General features: G+C 41.7%; 1 protein-coding gene across 2 annotated transcripts in view; it reads right to left on the reverse strand.

The window, feature by feature from the left end:
• Positions 1-22281, reverse strand: part of LOC100540348 (protein spinster homolog 2) — a 62224-nt gene that overhangs the window by 22584 nt on the left and 17359 nt on the right. For both annotated transcript variants that reach the window (XM_031556414.1, XM_019621920.2), the window contains exon 2: positions 16811-16947. In XM_031556414.1, coding sequence (XP_031412274.1) covers positions 16811-16930 — 120 coding nt within the window. In that variant the 5' untranslated portion in view covers positions 16931-16947. The remainder of the gene's footprint in view (positions 1-16810; positions 16948-22281) is intronic.

Raw genomic sequence — 22281 nt, forward strand, 5'->3', positions numbered from 1 at the left:
GAAAGCAGGGGGATCTGGCGGCTGTTTTTGGTTTCCTAAGAGATTCAAACCTGGATCACAAGTGTGTGACAGGCAAAGCTGTCATCTGTCAGACCCGGAATGGGTACACAGACAGCACCAGTTACACCTGTAGAATGGCAAATTTAAAACACTGGATGTTCCTCCAATCTGAAATGCCTACATAAAAATGCCCCAGGTTTGGGCTCACCAGCCAGGATCACTCCCAGGGAATGCACTGGACAGAGATCTCCCCCAAATAATGCTGTTAAAAGCTTCTTTTCAAACCTTCTTAAAGCCAGAACATTGTGGGAAGATTTCCTACGGTGGCAAAGAGGCACTTGGTTCCATCAGCAGCACCAAATCAGAGTTCTGAATCAATGGAATCATCTGCAAAAAGGGATGTATTTGCTCCTCTCCCCTCATTCCTCCTCCATTCACCCTCTCTGCTTATTCCATGCTTATGTGCTCCAAATATCTTAACTATTCTCTGAAGAGCAGATACCCAAATTAAAGTCATGAGATTCTGACTTCAGACTGCAACGAAAGCAATCTTATAAAAGTAAAATCTACATAAAGACATGGATGCTATCTCCATTCTGAGTTTATGTATCTATGGATATAAAAATGGATAGTGCAGCTGTTCACACGTAATGATGAGGCACAAAGTTAAAAATCTAAAATGATATTAAGGAATTATAAATTATCAGTTCTGTGTTGCACTTTGTTTTAGAGTGCTGTAAGACTCCAGAGCCAATGCTTCTTCTTATCTCACTGGGAGATCTCTGGATTTTTGCCTAGCACACATTTGCTTGGTACTTAGAGAACAGAGTTATGCAGTAATTCATTTCAGTAAGCCTGAGCCCTCAGTATTCCATCTCCAATAAGTCAGACAAACTTAAGTTTTGTCATCTCTGAACAAGGACTGGGTATCTCCTGCAGACAGAAAGTGCTCCTTTCAAAGAGATTCCTAATCTTTCCATTTTTCACATAGGAAAAGAAAATACAAACAAAAAAACAACTCCTAAATTCTTACACTGCTACTCATTTGAGCCACTGCCATACCACAAACCACTCAGAAACTGATCCCCAAACCAGCATGTATGCAATATAAACAATTGCTATTTTGTGTGTGTGTATTTATAGACCCATACACCCAAAACACATGTTTCTCTCTCTTTTTGTATGTGAATATTACAACTGCCACAAACAAATGGGGACGTCAGGTATTACTCACACAGGAAGCTCTGTTCTCCATAGCTGGAGCAGAACACTTCTACCATTTCCTCTGCATTACAATCTCCCCCACATGCTTTACCCTCTTTGCTTACCCGGGGACTCTCAGCAATTTAGTGAGACAAAAAGGGCTGACACCAGCCAAATTCTTCTCCACATTGTCTGCCCTCAAGAGCAGCACAGGCAGCTGAGACAGGGCACTGCTGGCTGAATTTCACTGCTCCCAAGCAGAAATTGGTATATACTGAAGAACCTCACTCCTTTCTGCATTACTTTGGAGCTCTTCTGTAATTCGTTCATCTGAGCAAACACTTCTCACTCAGGCATGAAAATTGAAAAAGCCTTAGCTTTCAGCACCTGTGCTTATTCCATTTCCATAGCTTAAGATCAGCAGCCTTGAGACTTCTGTGCCTTTTTCTCTAGGTCAGCGCTAGTAAATAAAGGTTTCTGAAACATAATTATTACATCAAACAATTTATTTATGCTTTTACTTTGGATAACACATCAGAATTGCATGCTCCAAAGAGGAAGACAAGCACAGCCCTGCTGCATGCGGGCTCCCAGGTCGGTTGTCTTAGGGACACCTGGTCCATGCCATGCTATGAGTTCTAAGGGCAATTTTGGTTGCAAAGGTGCTCTGAGACTCTTATCAACCTGTGTGTGCCACGAGCGGGCTGCTGAGACATGAGTCAGGTAGGTCTAAGGCTGGAAAATTTACTTTGAAAAGCATGGCTTGGTTTATATTCACATTTTCATATTGACTTGACTCTGAATCCCAAGCCCACGTCAATGTTTGATGGCTTAAGACACGTGACTATCTTTCATATTTAGACAGAGTTACTAATTATACATTCATACCGATTGCACAGACCACTGAGTGAGTAATGTATGTCTTAATAGTCTAAATGCAGCTTTAACTTCTTCTTTTTTTTTAATTAGTTAACAAAAGGAATTAAGCCACACTTCTCTAGAAGATTAGCCACGAGTGATAAACCGATAATCTGCCAAATATGTGTACGACTCTGAGCCACCAGATTTGCCATCTAAAGAATCACATGATCCTTAAGCTTAGCTCACTATGTATTAGTATTTGCTTGTGAAGTAGCTTGTAAGGACCTCATCAAACTAGCTGAGTACGTGCTTCATTCAGATTAGGGACACAAGGAGCAGTAAGATCACACAGATAGAGCCAACCTGGTGCAAGTTACTGGTATGAATGCACAGCACCAGTGCAAGCCATGTTAGGAACTGATGCTGCTGGTCTAAATGAAGGCTCCGCTTTGCAGCTACAGCATCTGCATCTGCAATCTTCTCCTACACAAGGATACTGAGCTGACCTCCTACAGATTCTGCATTTGACTTCTCTAATGACTTTGGAACACGAAATTCCATACTTGAACTGCTTAGGCTTGCAATACTTCTTTTTTTTTTTTAATATTATATAAATATAATGCAAAAAGCAAGGGTATAGATCAGGCTTTGCATCCGTGCAAAGAAGACGCATAAGGAAAGCCTTCCATGCTGCTATGGAGTTAGGATTGTTACATAAAGCCTAGGTTAGTAGTGTGGAAAGGCAATAAACTAAGGAGAAAGCATCTGGATTGATTTTATTTCTGTGAGTTTGAAGAGCAAACTCAGCTGAACTGTAATGCAGTCACACTCTTGTATTTCTGTGGCTGGCAGGGTGTTGCACTGACAAACCCAGGGTACCACAGCAGTCCCCAGTGACCAGTCAAATCAACTGCAGACAGATAAATCTGATACACTGCAGGGGGCAGCTGACCAAGGAAAGCCCACAGAGCTCAAATGCTTCTTCAGGGGCTGGACAGCAGTGACCTTTTTGGCAGACAGCTGCAGTGCTGTGCCAGCATTTGCCCTTCCCAAGCAAAGCCCTTATTTTCCAGCCAGGCAAACAGCACTTCCTCCTGCATTTCATTGGGAGTGGTGAGGTGCTGGAACAGCTGCACAGAGAGGCTGTGGATGCCCCGTCCATCCCTGGAGGTGTTCAAGGCCAGGTTGGATGGGGCCTGAGCAGCCTGGTCTGGTATGAAATGGGGAGGTTGGTGGCCCTGCATGTGGCAGGGGGTTGGAGATTCATGATCCTTGAGGTCCCTTCCAACTCTGGCCGTTCTGTGGTTCTGCATATCAGAATTTTGCAAGGGTGTAAGAGGTTAAAGAGGACACACCACACCCTTACCACAGGTATGCAAAGACGTAATTCACAATGCAAAAAAAAATCCTACAGGAATACATTTCTCAGTATCGGTGTTGTGACTAAGAGCACTGGATCCTGTAAACTCTCTATTTACTCCAGCTCATTACCTGAGAGTTACCAGAAGAGCTGAGCAATTGAATGAGATTACAAATGCAGGTGACATATTTGCTTAAACACCAAACACTCCATTTCTCTTAGCCTTTACAGCAATGACAGTCACCTTTAAGAATCTGAAAGTCTCCAGTCGAACAGGAACATTGATGTGTCATGGAAGACAAGACCATGTTAAATGATGATGATGTTTTGAATTCCATTCTGTGCTTCAGGGATGACAAAGATTACAGCACAAGAGATAAGCCTAAAATCATCTCCTACTCTGTGTGCCCCTAATATTTCATAAATTCTGAGTACGTGCAAGAAAAGCACCTGGCTTCCCATGGTGGAAACTTGCCTGCGTCCAAGCACTGGGTAGGAATGGCGTGTCACATCTGGAGACAGACAGCAAAGTCACATAGCCTATCTTCTCATGTGTGAATGGTCCCTACTCTCTGTTAATTAAAAGAGAATTATGAAAAGCTAGAGATGGGCTGCAGATTCAGTATTTGTGGGTTTTTTTGTTGATTTTTTTTTGTACCAGTGCTGAAGAGCATGTTTTTTTCTGTTAAGTCCAGCCCAGATTTTTAAGTAACTGATTATTCATGTGAAATGTTGGCCCTCTGGTGTCTTATTGCTCAGGAACAAGAGAAGATAAGTATCCACCATTATTTACACGTAATCCTAATTAGTCCCTCATGAGGACAGTCAGTAGAAAAAACAAAACACCATAAGGTATTGCCCCAGAAAACCATGGGGCAAAAATGTTCACTGAGATGTTTCACTGGTGTTTCCAACGTATTTCCCTCCAGTAGGTTGGGTAAGCATTGTTTTCAGGATTTTACACATCCATTCTACACAACCAAAAGGTTATGTGGCACAGATATGGCGTAGCCCAGAATGCATGCCTGGCTGAAGCCTGGTTGGTGACAGGTTGGTCAGCTTTGATGCAGTGGTGTGAGCTATTAGCACTCCAGCTTTTTTTTCCTTAGGAGTTCATGATTACCTGCCTGGAAAACAAAACTATAAACTACTCTTCTCACCTCCATCATGACTTCTTCCCTTATCACACATGAGTCGTGCTGGCAAGGAAGCCTGCAGGATATACACCACAGTTGCTGGTTGTTTGGCCTTTTGGCCATTGCAGAAAAGTTATTGAGCTTAGCGTCCCCTTTCTTTCCTTCATAGCATGTGTCATCACTTACATATAGTTACTTTTCTCTTCCCATCCCTTCCTAATCGTAACTGCCTTTTAAGTCACTCCTGCACATAACATTTCTATAACTTGTATTGGAATTAGGTTCTGCAGGTTCCTCCTCTCAAACTGAACTCTTGAGACCAAGTCCATCTTTCATCATCATTTCCACACTACTCTCCTCTGCACATGTCACAGAATCAGAGGTTAGCTGAAGCTGGAAGGGACTTCTGGAGATCGTCCTCTGCTCGACAGTGGTCAACTGCAAGGCAAAGTTCAGGACCTTCTTCAGTATAGTTTTGACTGTCTCCAAGGATGGATAAGATATAGCCTCTCTGGGCAATCTGTTACTGTACTTCACCATCTTCACTGTAAAAATGTTTCTTCTTACGTTTAAATGGACTTTTCTGTATCTTGTGTCCACTGCCTCATCTTTTCACTGAGCATCACAGAGAAGGGTCTGCTCTACTCTCACTGCCTCCTGTAAGATATTGATACACACTGATAAGACCACCTCAGAACCTTTTCTTCTCTGTATCTGAGGCTATACGACATCTTGAAAAGGTTTACAAGAACATTTAGCTTTACGCTGTCTCCAAGTGCAGGGCAAGATAGGTCTGGGAGGCCATGCAGCCTCATCCTCATTTATGCACGAATGCCGGTGTTTTACTTCCTATTCAGCATTTCTCGCTGCAGCTCTGAGCTGGATTGAGTCTTTGATAAAATGCTCTGAAAGTAAAGCAACACAGCAGGCAGAGCCTCCCCAGGGAGCTATGCATTCCTCAGTACTGTTTGATAACACAGAAAAAAACAGCAAGAATTTGCAAAGCTGCTTTCCAAAGGATGAAGGTTCATCAAAGCTTTGTAAAATAGCTTTTAGATACAGTAATAAAGGTCCTCAAGGTTTTTCTAAACACACTTGATTTCAAGAGTATACACTATCTCAGGTTCAAGTCAAAATTGTTCTTGAGGCTTTTCTATTTTCTCCTTGAATAGCATCTACTTCAGCCAAGCTTGCTGCAATAAGGACCTTCCAGTACTTGAAAGTCTGACACTGAAAGCCCTCGTACCTCTACATACTTCAAAGTTTGACCAAGCAGTTTAACGCTGGTGTAAAGGATGATATTCATTATACAGCACATTGGACAGGGAACAATAATAACAGAGCACAACTCCTGAGGAAGGAGCGTTTTAGCAAACGTAAGCTGTCCGCATCCATAGGGATTAGCTTCCAAAGCAGATCTGATTCTTTCAAAGCATGAAGTGTCAAACACTTCAAAACTTCAGCTCATTTTAGATACACCCAGCAGTCCATCAACCCTCAGCTCTGTTCACCTTACCTTTGAACAACTTCCTATCATGAAAATTCAGCTGGTGCTCAGGGTCCACAAGGAGGACAACGGACACTCCAGCAAGGAGAAAGAGAGCTAAATACATATTTAAATATAGAACTGCAAGGGGAATGAAGCAAAGTCCACTCACCTTTCTTTGTTGTTGTTGTTGTTTTAACTGTCTTTGGTATTTGTTAATGGCTTCAGTCCTCCCAGGCGGCCTGTTCAGGCACGCTTAATTAAATGTGGAGAGTTTTATTTGGAAATGTACTTGAGATGCTGGCTGATTAAAGTGTCCTTATTTTATGAGATTTATATTATTATTTAGTATGTAAAAATAACCAATAAAGACTGTAAGATATTCCATTTTCCCTTCTCACACCCTGCAATCAGGAACTGAAGTGTTTAACAACTGGATACCTACAGGTAGGCTCTAAAGTGAAGCACCTAATTAAGCGCCCTGGAGAAAAACAAAAACATAACCACCCTGGAAGTAGCAAGACTCCCACAGTGCTTCCCAGAGCCAGCAGGGAGCTGCCACGTGTTCCATGGATATAGAAATCAGGGCCAAGATTTTCTTTGTTAATTACAAAGTTTGTGCATGAAATTTCCCTTCCTGCATTAAACTTGCAGTCTCTGAAATCCAACTTTCCACTACTGCCCTCCCTTCAGACTTATGGCAGTCTTGAAAGACTTTTCTGTAACTTTCCAGGTAGGAAAAAATAAAAAGAGTAAGCTTGAATCCCATTCTCTATCCAATTAAATAATGTAATTACAAGATACTGGGTGATGAAGTATCGCTGCCAGGTTCTGACAACAGCCTCAGTAAGCCGGATTTCAGCTTACTAATTGGAAGCCTTTTCATCTGATTGACCTGCCTCTAATGCAAAAACATTACATGACACTCAAATGTTGGGATTTGTGTTCTTCTCAATTAAGTTTCTTGGTCATTAATACTGCATTAAAGACAGAAGCCTGGAATGTATTTGGAAGGAATGTCACAGATCAGCTTGCTTATGCACTAGAACGCCAGCCAGTGCTGCATGCACAGATTCCTATAAAGCAGACCTCAAAGAAAAGGGTTGATGTTTTCAAAGAAATCACAGGCATCATAAAGAGCCCCGTGTTGCCTGTGCTAGCTTGAACACTGAATTAGAGCACTTCTTTTCATCCTTGTGGATCTGCTGTCAGACACAAAAAGAGGAGCCTGTAACATTTCAGATGGCTGAATAGTGGTCATTGATCCATCTTACAAAACCACTGCACGCAGACTGGCCAGGATACATCTTCCAAAACTCCTCCCCTGAGAAACTTCAGCAGTCCTGGGTCAGAAGCAAACTGCTACTGTTCATCCCAGAACTGTGGTGTGAGGCACACTAAAGAGGCACTTGCAGCAAATATCTCTGGCATTAGCCATTATCACCATGCACCTTGGCTTTGCAACAGTGGAAAAGATGCAAGGCTCTCGAGACACAAATTTTCCAATATCAGCAGCTGGAATATCATCCGGAATACACAAAACTAAAGATATTCACAAGCAGCAGGAGCTGCCACAGGATGAGTGACAAGCAAAGACTGAATCCAGGCAACAAACACCCGAATTTTCAGAACAGTAAGTTATGGGCATTGGCACATAACTAACAACATCTTTGGCCTCAGTGACACCTCCAGAAACGTTGGAGCTCTAACCACATTAGCCCGGTGGGCTGTTTGAGCTCAAAGATACATTGCTTCTGGTTTGGATCAGTTTTTAAGAAGAAATTTAGTCAAATCCAACAGATAGGTCTGATTCTTGGAGAGCAGAACACCACGTTCCTCTCCTTGAGACAACTCCAGAAACTACAATTTTTCAGCACTCTTTGAAAAAAGTATCAGTGAACTGACTGAGCCACCACACATGGATATTGTGTTTAACTATATGTATTTTCAAGAGTAGAATGATTTTTGATAAGTCAATAAAGGATATATTGCGATGGAATAACTCAAGGTTTAAATCAAATTACCTCAAATGAAGTTGCAGCCCCAGCACTTTTACCTGTACTGTTTGTGGCACTGACTCATAGCATATTTTACTTTGCACACGATGAAAGTTTAATATTCCAGTAAGGCAAACCTCGTAGGCAACTTTGCTGAAAAACCACTGGAATCATTTCAAACTCTGTAGAGAATTTTAGTTCTTGCTTTCTTTTTTCACACCTCCCTGCCTTGCTGACTCAATCAAGATCCAGAAACACAAAACACTGAACGGCTGACCTTCCAATGTGTTTGGACTACATCTCATTTTTAGCATCAGATTTCCAGAGAAAAGAATTTCTCCTATCTACTTTTCTTCTTATTCACGATCTTTGAAAGGTTGTTGCATTGCTTCTTGAAGCATCATCTATTGGCAAGGTTTTGTCATGTTGTAGCTTCATTTCATTCCCTAAAGCAAGCCTATTTGACAAAATGACAATCCCATTTAACTATATTAAATGCATCTATATGTTATGTCACTGTCTTCTCGTGAGACTGCATCAGTGGCACTCAGACATGATGATCAGCACCATTCTTGGGGATTTCCCACTCAAAACCAATTACTTGGCTCTGAGATTAGTAGCCTAATTCCTTGTTATCTGAATTGCAAATCCAGTGTTTTGTGTGGCATTCAAAAGTCATGCATTTCAAAAGATATGCCAACACTTCAAAAGACTGACTGAGCACCTGGTGGTTGTCTCACCCTGATGGGCAGCTCCCCTCCACCGTGCTGCTCTCCACTGCCCCTCCTCAAAGAAAGAGGGGAAGAAAATAGGATGGAAAGGGCTCAAGTGTTGAGATAAGGACAGGGAGATCACTCATTACTTACTGTCACAAGCAAAACAGACTCAGTCTAGAGAGATTAATATAAGTAATATAATGTCCTCTTTTCAGCCTTGATACATGACCCAGGAGGCCACAGACCTTGTGGACCACTGAAGAATCACTTATGTTTCCTACAGCTCCACAGGCAATGAAGAGCTCAACCAAAAAAAAAAAGGCCCAAACCCATTTATTTGCATTGGAATACAAGCTAAAACAGCTGAACAACACTTTCTCTCTCTTCTGCATCCTGTTTTTGAGGACAATATGCACAAGTTTCAAGACCCACCAAGGTCCTGGTAATACAAAGACTGGTTTTGTTTCCAGGCCCCCTAATGAGCTAAAACTGGATTGAATTAATTATTTTCTTTGTCTGTGAGACATCATTAATCAAAATCTCCTGAAGCATCATGCTTCTTTCCAAGTCAAAAGCTTAAAGAACACTAGCCATAAACTGCCTCATTTACATCCACACTAAGTGCATGTCAGCTTACATCCTTAACCAAACAGTAACATTTCCCCAGACCCATATTTGAACACTCCAGTGAAGAAAGAGAGGATGTATTCCACCCTACCAATGTGGCATCATCTGCATACTCTCAATAGTCCATTTTCTGGGAAGCCTATTTCCAAATAAACAGGATCACACAGTGCCATCCAGACCTTTCTGCCTTCTGATGGTGTTTGACCCAGACTGCCCCAGCGCTGAAGTACAGCATGCAGTGGTGCTGCACTGCATCAGGAATGGTTTGTGTTGCTCAGGTCACAACTTCTGCTGCAAGGATCCTACTAAACTGGGATGAAATTTTATAATTCCTTCCTCTCTATTTCAAGACCTGCTTGGAAGCTTTCATGCAGCATCAGTTCATTTAAGGAACATTTTTTCTGAGGTATTTTGAATAAGGCTGATCTTGAGCTGCTGTAATAATTATTTACAAAGCATAAAAGCATAATACAGAAGTATTATGGAGACTTTCAACAAGACAGAGTTAAAGCAGCAAGACATCCTTTTTGTGTTTCATCAGCGTGCTCTGGGGTAGGCCTCTGCTGTAGAATATACACCCTAACTGCCAACACAAGAAGGAATGTTTCCAAGATACACACAGCCTGGCAATGAAATAAATGTCTTCTTCCCTCTGCCTCCACTGCAAATAACTGATCAAGGTGAGATATCCACAATAAAAGCAGGCAGGATAGAAGTTGCAAGCTTCCATCATTGCTCCAAATCACTGCTCCAAATCATTAATGGGCAAAGCAGCTGAACCTTCCTACTGTCCAACCTGAAGTAAATTCAGCTTGCTTCGTAAAAATGAGACAAAGCTGTAAAGGTCTTTAGCCTGTAAAGAACTTTCATGCCTGTACCACAGTCTCCAGCTGGTTTCTAAGCATCTTTCTGATCCAACCAATCAGCATCAGATGGAAGCATATTGATTCAAAAAGATGTAGGGTCTGACTCAATTCCCACAAGGACACAGAAAAGGCTCCCACAGATTTCCAAAGGAGGAGCTGAATCGGAGCAACAATCACAGGTCCTGTGATAATGATTTCAATATTTTCTGATAACCTAGATAACGAAAAATTCTCTGAAAAAGGCATGAGCAATTATCAGGAGCTCTCACAGAGACCCACTGCAAATTAGGTTTTAGCCTCGAGCCTATTTCTTGATTCTCTCCCAGCACAAACCTCTGTCCACCTGCTCCAGAAAACGCCTGAGCTCCAAGGAGCAATTCTGACATTTCACTGCCTTCACTTTAATGAACAGAAGCCTGTGCAGCAGGATGCATCAGTTCAGGTGAGTTACAATGCTGAACAACATAAACAGGACAAGAAAGAAAGTGATTAGGGACAAACACATGACAATAATCCTACACAAACCTTATCTGAGCAAGCTGCACCTACTGCATCCATATAGATCTTATCTCACCTCTTCTGTCCCAGGTCAGCAAAATCAGAGGGGCCCATGATTCAAGAGTTCAAATCATTGCACTTATTTGGGCAAAATATGTTCTTCTTACATGAGAACAGTTTCCTAAGCAGTATTTGATTCAACTGTGTTGAAGATGCTACCAGACTTAATAGATATCTGGAACACCTGAATAAAATACAGCCAACAATTCATTCTCAAAGGAATAAGAAATTAAGTATCCTTTTCCTCTAATCCATCACACTGAATCCACATGAGAAAATGCAAGGGAATAAAATAGTACTGCCAGGTAGAAAGGAGTCAGAAAGTGATGTAGACTCCGTTCCTTCAAACCTTCTTTCTGCAGTGGAGCTTTTGTGCAGATCAGTCAAGAGAGCCCTTCTCTTTTCCCTCTTTGGAGACTTTGGACCCACCTCATCTCAGCACTGCACCCCTCCTCTCCTGGGACCCACTGACCCTGGTCCACAGCAAAGTGGTTCTGCAAAAGGAAGGGCTGTAGAAATTGCTGCATCTCATCTTAACAGAGCAGAGGCAAAGCAAGGCAGAGTTGCAGCACTGTGCACACGGCTGTAACAGCAGCTCTTAGTAATTTGAGCACCGACAACTAGAACAGCAATGCTCCTGTAGCATACTGCCCATCCTAATCTCTTCATCTGTGACAAGAAATTACACAGCAGACTATATTTTTCCTGAGCACTCTGGTAAAAGGGCAGGCATGCAGAAATCCAAATGTCAATAGTTTATGCTCATCTGTAGGGCTCCAGTGCCACGTTAAGGTGTGGCAAAATACACCAGAGGCAACTAACAGCCTTTGTCCATTAGCATCCTGTATCAGCTTCAGCACAGATTTCTCTAACAGCCACATGAATGGTTAGAACTGCAAATGAGGGATAGGATAGGACTGAGTGTACAGACAGCAGACCTCACAGTGGTGCTTGGAGAATCTATTTGGCTTTCTTTGTAAAAGAGATTTTCCTCTAACACAATGGGATGAAACAACAAGTTATGAGCATTCCAGCAATTCATGGTGACTACAAGGTAACACTCAGTACCTTCCTTACATACAAAAAAGATAGCGAAAGGCTTTTAGTTTTGTTTGCTTCTGTTTTTCAAGCTTATGCAGTAGAAGTAAAGGAACAGAAGCTGTGTGTTTCATAAATTAACTTCTTCCAGAGCACATTTTTGCTTGGAGTGAATCCTGGGCAGTAGAGGTGGGGGGTTGGTTTATGTTTACATTTTTTAAATTAGCTCAGCTAACCATTTGATCCATAGTGCACATAATTTGCTGCTTCTCTTCCAGCACTCCTTCAAAGACAAGCTCTGGCAATAAATATAGATCTGGAAAGTCTGAAACACAAGGCTTCAGCAAGCACTGCTGGCTAACTGGAATTCCATACTGGGCTATTTGCTTCCTCTTTTAGAGATAAATCAAAAGAAGAGGAAAAGAGGAAAACAGCAGTAGACATAGCTATCCTGAGTAACTTGCAGGGGGTACAATAGGAAGGCTATGTCATGTCAGCTATCTCAACATCTAAACAGAAATATTTACCAAGGAACTGAAGGATTCAACAGCACATTCCCTGTTTATCTTGTGATTCTCTGCTTTTTCATTTCCAAACTTGTTCCCATCTGCAGTTCTGATGTCTCCTAGCAAACCCACATTACCACAGCCTGGTCTTGTTGATTATTAGGTATGCTTGTTCTCCCAACCTAGTGGAGCCAAACTACTTAGCAGAGCACTTTGCTCACCCGTTAAATAGTATCCCTTTTACGCTGAAGTTTCCTTTACTCCTTTACATTCACGTGGGAAATAGCAGTACCTCCCAAGGCTGGGAGAACAGTCTGCAGTTTTCCACCTTTGAGTTCTTTCTTGCTTTAAGAAGCTGGTGTCTGCCTGCGAGGGAGAAGGCTGCTGATCTCTCAGAAGCCTGTGCTTTGAGGGGCAGGAAGGTTAGCACCAAAAACAAGGTTTAATCCAAGACAGATTTCTGGTGAAAGAGTTCAACTGTCAGAACAGTAGCATTATGACTAACAGATGTGGATATCCACGCAGCCAGACACAAACTCTCAGCACGCAGCCTCATCACTCCAGATAGCCAAATGGCTTCGTGTGAAGCTGTTCAGAACAAGAGAAATCATGCAACTGGGTCTACATATTTTTCCCAGCGACATCCTGGGCTATAAAGCAGCTCAAGATGATCAGCCATAACACAGGCAATTGGACATTATGCTCATCCAAATGCTATCTGGAGAAAAAGCTGATCACTCACTAAAAGCAGAGTTCATACTGATACAGAAGGAGACAGACCAATATTTAGCTTTTTGTGTGGATGGAAATGCATCTCAGTGAAGCAACTCCTTGAAGGTTGTATGCTCAGTGTATTTGTGCTGTTATTCTTTTCCTGATTTATTATAGAGCATGAACCACAAATCCCAAAGTGTCTGCCAAAAACCAGATGCATGCCAGGAGCCACAAACTACAACAAAAATGGTTTTGCAGATGAAAGTACCAACATTTGTATACATGCAGGTGGAGAACTAATTAATAGAAATGCATTAAGGAAAGTAAGTTCTAAGCAGGTGTTAGTACTTACAAACTACAAATTAAGATAAATGGAGATTTTATTGAATTTTTTATAAATTGAGTTAATCTAGAGATCTGTCTAAAGATGTACTAATTTAAAATAATTTTGAACTCATGAACAAACTTGCTAATGACTTTTTATACAACCTTTCATTTAGGAAGTGCTAAATAGTGTGATGGAGGAGTACACGCATCAAAGTGCAGGAAGACTCTTCTTATTTTTCTGCAGAGAAGTGGTACACAAATGCAAACTGTCAAATCACAGAACGTAACAGAACAAATGTGGATTTCTTAGTATCACCCCAGCCATGTTATTTCTGTTGATTTTTCTTTTGGTATACAAGGAATCAATGCACTGTTGTTTTCAATAGCCACCATCTCCTATATACTCTGGAACTATCTTTACATTTTAGACTGATTTTTTCCTTCTATGAAGGCCTGTTGTCTGGTGGAGGCTGAGATTCATTCTTCAATCATTTGATGTTCATTAGTCCTGTTAAAGTGCCAAGATCTTGGTAACAAATAATGAAGGATATTTAATAAGTGGTTACAAACCTTAATGCAGTGCTCTCCAGCAAATACACATCTACGTAACATTCAGAGCCAATCTGATGCTTTATCTGACAGCATTCAGTCATTATCTGCTTAATCCAAACAATATGAAATAGCATTTCGATAGAAGCCCAGATAAAGTATTTCATTGAGTTCCATCCCTTTTCTTCAGATCAAAAGATATCTCTGAGGTAGTTTCTCTTCCCATGTCCTTTTCTTGTCATGTGGGTATTTCTTTATTGCATAATTTGACAATAGGACAGATATGGATGAAAATATCCTTTTCTGTGTGCTTGTTTCCACAACAAATGATAAATAATCTAGATCTTCCCTCACACTGTGGCATTTTGATCGTTTTCCTTTACATGTGCAAATGACATCCAGGAACTAATCAACACTCTGCCAGAATCTCTTACAGTTTGTGGGCTTTCAGTGTCCACCAGAACTGTAGCTGCTTTCTGCCTCTGTTAAGCTGTCTCCTTCCATCTACCCTCCAAATTCATACTCTGTGGATGTGCACTCTATTAATTACACAGAGACAGCATTCACAGGGCACTACATATTCTCAAAATTTGAAGAAAGGCAATCCCTGAAGATACAGTTTGCTGTTTCTATTGAATGATTGTCTTTTCTTGCCTCTTTCTGTTTTTCTGTTGTCACTGCATAAAGAAGATTTCTGTACAGTGTTCTGTGGGCTCAGCCTGCGCCAACTTGCTCTTTCTAGCCAGGCTTGTCATGCTGACTTGGATGTGAGCACATATCTGCTGACAGTAGCCTCACTACTACTTTTATTTGCATTAACAATTTTTTTTTTCATATTTCAGCTCATAGCATTTTTCCCTGACAAACACACATACTATCTTTAAAAAAATGTTGAGAGAAAAGCTATTGTTTCACTCCTTAAATGATTTCTTAGAAGGCAAAGATGAGAAAAAATGCCTAGTTAGCCACTGCATAAAGAAAAAGGTTGCATCAGCTTTTCTTTGGCTCCTTTTCTCACAAATGTTTCAGGAATTCACCTTCTTCAATGTGGCATGCCTTCCCAGTTAGTGATCAGACCTCCAATAAAGATACTGAGGTGGGAGGGATGTTGTGTGAAGCTGGGATTATGCTTATCACCTCGTTCATCTGCTGCAGCCACTGGGTGGAGAACATCCATACAGCAGCTGCAAAATGTATCATAATATTCTGGACTTGATAGCAAGGAGTTGGGATCGGGATCTCTGGTTTAATACAAAATTACTCTGGAAGAGCTGAGGATTGTGGGGGACTTTTCTAGATATTGGGAGTTTGTTTCCAAGGTTGTAGTTTGGGTCCAAAGTTAGTGCTCATATAAATACAGGAGAAATTAACAGGCTGGGCCATTCTGATCTTGTCTCTTTTTTGACCTCCAAAAAACTGGAATTTAGATAGTCCAATTTTATATGCATTACTTTTGTAGGCTACAAATATGACATTTTCATGCTGATCTTCTGATTACTAATGAGCTCATGCATCAGTCTTTGAACTGCTTTAGCTAATAAGCCTCAAACCCTTAAACTAAAAATCTCCGAAAATACAGATGACATTGGTCCACTTCCAGTACCTCGTGTCTACTCCTCTCCCATTTGTAACTACAGAACTAGATCCATTATGGAGAGACTGCTGAGAACCTGAGCATCAATGCATGTTTGTAACATGAGAAGTGCAGCTGATTTTTTCAAAAAGCACTTGCCTCTTTTTTGGGCAACAATCACAGCTAAATTTGCAGAACGTTATGAAAAGAAAGTTTAAAAAAAAAACTGTAAAAATGTGCTTCATTTTTACTAGGAGATGGTCTTTCTCTAGAAAGGATTCTTCTTGGATAATTATAAACCAGAACCATCTATTGGAGTTAAAGGCTTCTACATTTGGCCATGGATGTATTTTCTTTAGAAATTTAGCAACTATCTGACATGAAAGCCAGACAGACACTTGAGTGCCACTGCCTGTTTTAGGTGGAAATTTTCTGTTTTTAGAAACTACAGAGCATGTGTGTGGGCAGGAGAGAGCAGGGAGGAGAGGCTTAGGATGTCATTCTTTAGGCGTGACCCAAATGCTACAATCTGTGGAACGCAGCTGGACAGAAAGAGTGAGGAAGGTCCCTGCCTCCCCTGGGGAAATCACTCTGGTGATACAGGAGCTGATTTGTCTCTCCAGGAATGTTGCCATCCACCGCAATTCAACCATCTCTACAACGTGATTTTAGAAGGGGACATTCTTTCTCAGAAAATGCCGGATAACTGTTTCTTCCAAGAGCCTCTGATAGGCAAGGAAATTAGCACAACGAGGAGTCTTCAGAATGGAGTACTGTGGCTGTCCTGAAAACAGATGAGGGATGCTGTGCATAGCCTGACAGTCCCATCATCAGCTCCCCAGACATATCCAGCAGCTAGCATAAAAGGAGCTAAAATTCTGTTTAATCTCCATGCTGTCATCCACCCTACTGTCTTCGATGGAAAGGAATCAAACTGGATGCATTTTATCATCCCACATACAGAGTTAGCAGAGTTCCCAACTAACTCCAGTGACTTCTGTTGTGATACCAGAAGGCAACAGAACCACTATATAGCCATGGATTTTTTTCAAGTCAATTTTAATAGCCTTTTAAAGTTTCTTTAGGATCTCCCTGAAAGCAAAGCCAACAGAAAGTGTTGATTCAACATGCTTCACTGTTATTTTTATGGATATTTTTAAGATCAAAGATTTCACAGTTAAGTTACACAGATCACACTTGACCCCCAGGAAGTCAGATAATCCAACGTACCGCGTGTTTTTAGGAGCATGTTGTCCAGTGAGCACTCTGCTAAGTGCCTTTTAAAGATCTTACCTGCTCAGTGATGAAGGAGCTTGAAAAAGTGACAGCTGACCAAAAGAAGATCCCACAGCTGAGAATGATCTTTCTGTTGAAACGGTCACCAAGGTAACCAAAGATAGGTGCTGCCACCATGAAGCTACAGATGAAAACTGCAAAGGAGAGAAAAAGGAAAGAACCATTGAATAAACACAAGGCCAAGAACATGAAAACTAATTCTCTGCAAACCAAATCCTCCAGAGAGCAGTTCCATTTAACTGATGTGCTGCAGCCCTGGCTTACAAAGATACGCAGTCTGATAGAACTGCAGCAGTTGGCGTTTCCTAAATCAAACAGTCTTTTTCATTCCCAGAGAAACTTCAGACCAGTGAACTTGTGCTACATCTGAAAGGATGAACAAAACCAGGGCAGAATAAATGAAGAGCTTCTGCTCAAACATCACTGAGAAGGTGAAGTGAAGGCTGGAAGGAATTTTAAACAGAAAGCAAGCCATAGGCTCCTTGCTGGCTCCTGCAGCAGAAAGAGAGAAACAGACCACAAAAACTGAAGATCTTTAATCTGTTCTATCATTTTATGGCAACCACAATACTGTTAATATTACTGAGGCACCAGCCCTGCAGTCAGACAGAAAACTCCAGTCTCCTTATTCACCAGCACTGAACTTGTATTTAAACCCACCACTTAGTAACTATTTCACTAACAGAAATAGTTCACAAAGCCTAACAGGCCAGGGATGTCCAGCTGAAATACTACAGGTTTCCCTTTCCCCCACGGCTCCCCTAAAGCCACAAAGCATAAACTCAGGACCTTCTGGCATGCAGAAAAGAGCCTCCTGGTAGAATATCCTCTGCAAAATCTCCTTGACTTCAGAGTTCACTCCTCCAGCCTACACCAAAACACCTGTTTAGTGACACCACAGAAACACCCAAAACAAGGCCCTCACACCACACCTACAATTAACTGGAAACCCTGCATAAATTGTCAGATCTTAAGCTGATTTAACGTCTGCCCACGTTAGATAGAAATTTGGATGAATGAAACTACGCTGCTTTTACTGCTTTTCAGTTGCTCCAGGATAAATTTTAGCTTTCTGGGTTTGGCAAACCCAAGTGGGTGGGAGATGGATACCTGGAGACTCACCTTTGGTCAGAGAGTTCAGGCTCACATTGGGCAGTTCCACTTCTGCCACTGCCTAACCTTAGCCATCTAATTCATGAGATGTTAAAGGGTGGGAGGAAATAAGAAAAGAAAGGGCAAGAGAAGGATGCACACTTCCTCAACTGGAACGTATGTATAAAATCAAGTCACAAATAATGAATTTTTCATAGATAGCGATGCATGAAAGCCCAAAAACATGCAGAATGCTGAACTATGATATGATCTACATCTCTTCTTTTTTAATATATGAAGATGTCAAAGCTGCTTTACAAATTATATGCATCCATTTGCATATATTTTGTGAGGCATGCAACTGTTGTATATCAACTTTGCACTGTGATGTTTATGGTGGGAATTACAGATTTACTATATTTTTTATTTTATTTTTTTTTACGTTTACAGTTAAATAAATAAATAGAGAAAGATGAAGATACCAAAAAGAAGTATGTGCAGCATTCTGTCACATTTCAATTGTGTTGCTGCAGACAATCTCGCTGTTTAGCTGGCACAAATTCTGGCTTACAAACCTCAGCCCTGCGAGGCTCTAATTGCACTGGCCCCAGTCCAGTCAGGCACTTAAGCACATGCTTATATTAAGCACTTTAGACTCGTACACTCTGTGATTAAATGCTTTCCTGAATGAACACCAATGTGCTCGACACCTTGCAGAGCTGGTGCAGCAACTGGGCACAGTGTGACTGCTTGCTGGGGATGAAGGGCACAAAATGACTGTCTCCAACCATCACAGTTTGACTTTAACCTTGGAAGGATGCTGGAATTCATTCCTCAGAATCAGATATCGGTGCCATTTGTATGATGAAAAAAGACATAAAGCTAGAAGAGCTTCCAAGGGAAAATTAGAAACATTCAAGTCAGCATCTGAACGTTTCAAATATTGAATAACCCGATTAATTCAGATTTGAGACATAGTGGGGATGATTCAAAATTCACATTGATCGGTGGGACTGTGAGCTTCGGTGACCTCTGGATGATAAATGCAAAGTCTAATTCTGGATTTGGACAAAAGTAGGAAAAAAAGCACAAATGTCCTCTTTCCAATAAACTGAGAAAAGTTCATCCAGGGCCTCTCCAACAAATTACATCCTGCTTTTACTCAGCTCTCTTTGGAGAATTTATTTTTGGAAGGTTCTGTTCTGAACAGAGCCAGGAGCTTTGTCACCAGCGAACAGCCAACTTGACAGCTCCACAAGGTGTAAAACGAAGGGACAACAGAACCTAATAAATAACAGATAATAGAACACAGCTGTCATAATAATAAATGCAATTGCGACCACAGTATTTATGACCCAAATATGCATCAAAGCATTGATTGACTCAAATAAATGCAGAAAATGATGGCTGTGTGATCTGTCAAAAGGATTTGCCTGTTATAGGCATTTCGCATGAATCAATTTTTGCAATTACTCCTGCAGATGACAGATGAGATTCCTGACCACCAGACACAGGCTCTACACCAAACAAGAAGTCAGTCTGTACTCCTATAGCCTGGGATGGCTGAGCTGAGCTGAATGGATCAGGGCATGTTACCGGGTGGAATGGAAAGCTGAGTAACTCAGGGCCAGGAGCTGAGGTTCTATGATAACCAAACACTGTGAAGCAGAGATCTTATCTGGAAGACAGAAAATTGCCTGTGCATTCAGCTGGGAAGAGGGGCAGCAGAAACTAGATTAATTTGCAGAGAAAGAAGGCCACAGCATAATGCAAAGGGATGTGTTCCAGTAAAGGAGCCTGGTACGTGTGCCAGCCTCTTCCTAGCTATCTCCTATGCCCTCCTCATCAGCATTTTCTGCTCTTTGTACTCACATACTCCCAATTAGTACCCAAGTGACACTACCACAGCTGCTGCTCCAGATCAACCACTGCCACAAATCCTTTACATAAGGAGTGAGCTTTGACAGGAGCTGACATTTCATTTGCCTCTTCCTAATCAACAGCTCCTCTTCCATTTACACTTAAAGCCCTCTTAGAATATTACCAACTCTTGAAGAGACATATAGTGCAAGCCAGGGCAGTTAAAAATCCACTGGGATTTGGGATGAGCTCCTGAGGAGGTAGGGATTGCATTTAGAGAAGCCATGGGCAGGTAGAGCTACATCAGTCACCATTATGTGTGCCGTACTTCTAACTCCTCTTGGTAAATGATCTCTAGCTGTGCCAGCTACAGTGGCTCAGTCCCAGCACTGGGCGGAGCCGAGATACATTTCTGCAGAGGCAAATTATCGTGTGAGCAATGGATGAATAAATAGACACATAATGAATGCTATCCCAGGAGGGAGGTTCTGTTAAGTACAGGTATTTTCTAAAGGAGATCATACTCATCCGTATGCCTCCTTTGTGGCTTAGCCACTAAACTGCCGACTGTGGTGAGAATGCAGGAAGAGTGTAATTGCCCAAACAGGATGGCTTAGTGTCTATTTCTGCCTCTGAATGCTTGTCCCACCCTGCACAGGTGCACGGGAACCTTCACAGCCAGCACTGCCCAACTTTTTCTGTGCGTGACTGGAATTACAAAAATTTGTAGCATCCAAAAAAAATTCACCTTATATTCCCTTCCCTCTCCTCTGCCCAAACACACCAGAGAAAGAAAGCATCCTCCCCTGCATCTATTGCCCACATTTCTCCTCTTCCTCCTCCAAATAAAAATTTGCCAGCTCCACTCTACAATTGTCCCTGTGCTGGCACTGACCCATCAGCTTTCTACCCTTTCATTCCTAAGGTGCTGCTGCCTCTGTCCCCATTGCTCTGTTCCTACAGTGCCCTTTGTGTCTCAGAGAGTGGCTTCTCTTGCCAACAGCTCATCCATTTGGTGTAGCCAAGAGGGAAGAGAGGCACTGATGTGGGCACACACAGAGGCTGCATTTTCTCAGTTACTGGAAGATTAAAAAAATCACTGCCATCTCCCAGAAAAGATCCCTTCTTTCAACATTATTTCAATTACACAGGATTCATTTTTTCTATCAGGAAAAATGTTAGAAAGGCTTAAGTTCGGGTAAAAATAGCTTGCCTGCTCTATGCAGGGATGCTCAATAAGAAAAAATAGTGGCTATCTTTCAGCTCTGAGTCAGCACAAAACCATATATCCAATGTCTAATTGAGTGCTGACAATGTGTTTGGCTCTGTAGAAGGCAAACTCAGACAGCCTGTGCCTCAGGGGACTGGCAATCCATTAGACACAGCACAGAACCATGTGTTGGGAGGTCATTAATATTTTCCCAACAACAAATTTCCAAACAACGAGAATACCCAAACACCCAGCTCTTGGATGGGATAATTTCCAGGTGTGTGCAAGCATAGCCCTGCTCTTCCTGCAGGAGACGTTGTTCTGCTGGGATCTGCTGGAGCCATTTCTACACCAGGGGCTTTTGAACCTGAGAGATCAGACACAACATGGTGGTATGAACAAGGTAAAAGATTTCTGATTACAGGGTAATCCAAGGCCCTAGAAAACCTCAGCAACGCGATTTAAAACATTCACCCTTTGATAGAAGGTGAATTCTTCCAACTGTTTGCACAAAGCTTCAGCCTTCAAATCAGAATTATCATAAACTCTACTATAGGTATGCTGTTCCATCACTCTCTGCATGCATTTTTTTTTTACTTCATTTCAAATTCAACAGCCAGCAGATGGATCACATTACTGCTTTTTGCCAAGTGCAAAACACACGAGCACTGGGTTCCAGACTACTGTGCAGACTAGAAGTTTCTGACAAGTGTAAGGAGCTTTGAAATACACCATCAGTTCCATATGTTGTGCAAAGCTGTCAGATACTAACAGCATAAAACCCAGGAGCATTAGAAAAAAACAACAGGCTACAGAATGCACCACGTTATTTGGATTCATCTCCAAGTGTTTGTTTTGACATGGCCAAAAATGCTCTCCCAGAACAGAATGCTGCACAAGATCAAGCAGAGAACTTCATAAATGCTAACTCTTGTGCGCTGCTGTCCTCTGTAAATTAATAAGAACAAAAGCAGTGCTTTAAAAGGTGTGAACCTCATCATGCACTTCTCTAATATCTCTGTTTGGCAGGACACTTTAGATTGTCTTTCCTTCACTGCAGATACCACTCATCAGCATTCCTTCTCCAATGTACCCTGTGTTCTCCATAGTATGTTGCACCACGAGGTGCCAATTTTTCCCTAGAGTAAGCTGATACAAAACATAAGCAACGTGTTTAGGGTGGATGTATACAGCTAACAGACGTGTTTACATTGAGAAGACAGCTGCTGTACGATACCGCTCAATTCGTTTGGCTGTGACAGGGTCAGAACCTGGTTACAAAAACACAAAGACAGACGAGGTCTGA

This window comes from Meleagris gallopavo, chromosome 21 (assembly GCF_000146605.3).
Source record: "Meleagris gallopavo isolate NT-WF06-2002-E0010 breed Aviagen turkey brand Nicholas breeding stock chromosome 21, Turkey_5.1, whole genome shotgun sequence".
In the NCBI taxonomy this organism is placed as follows: Eukaryota; Metazoa; Chordata; class Aves; order Galliformes; family Phasianidae; genus Meleagris; species Meleagris gallopavo.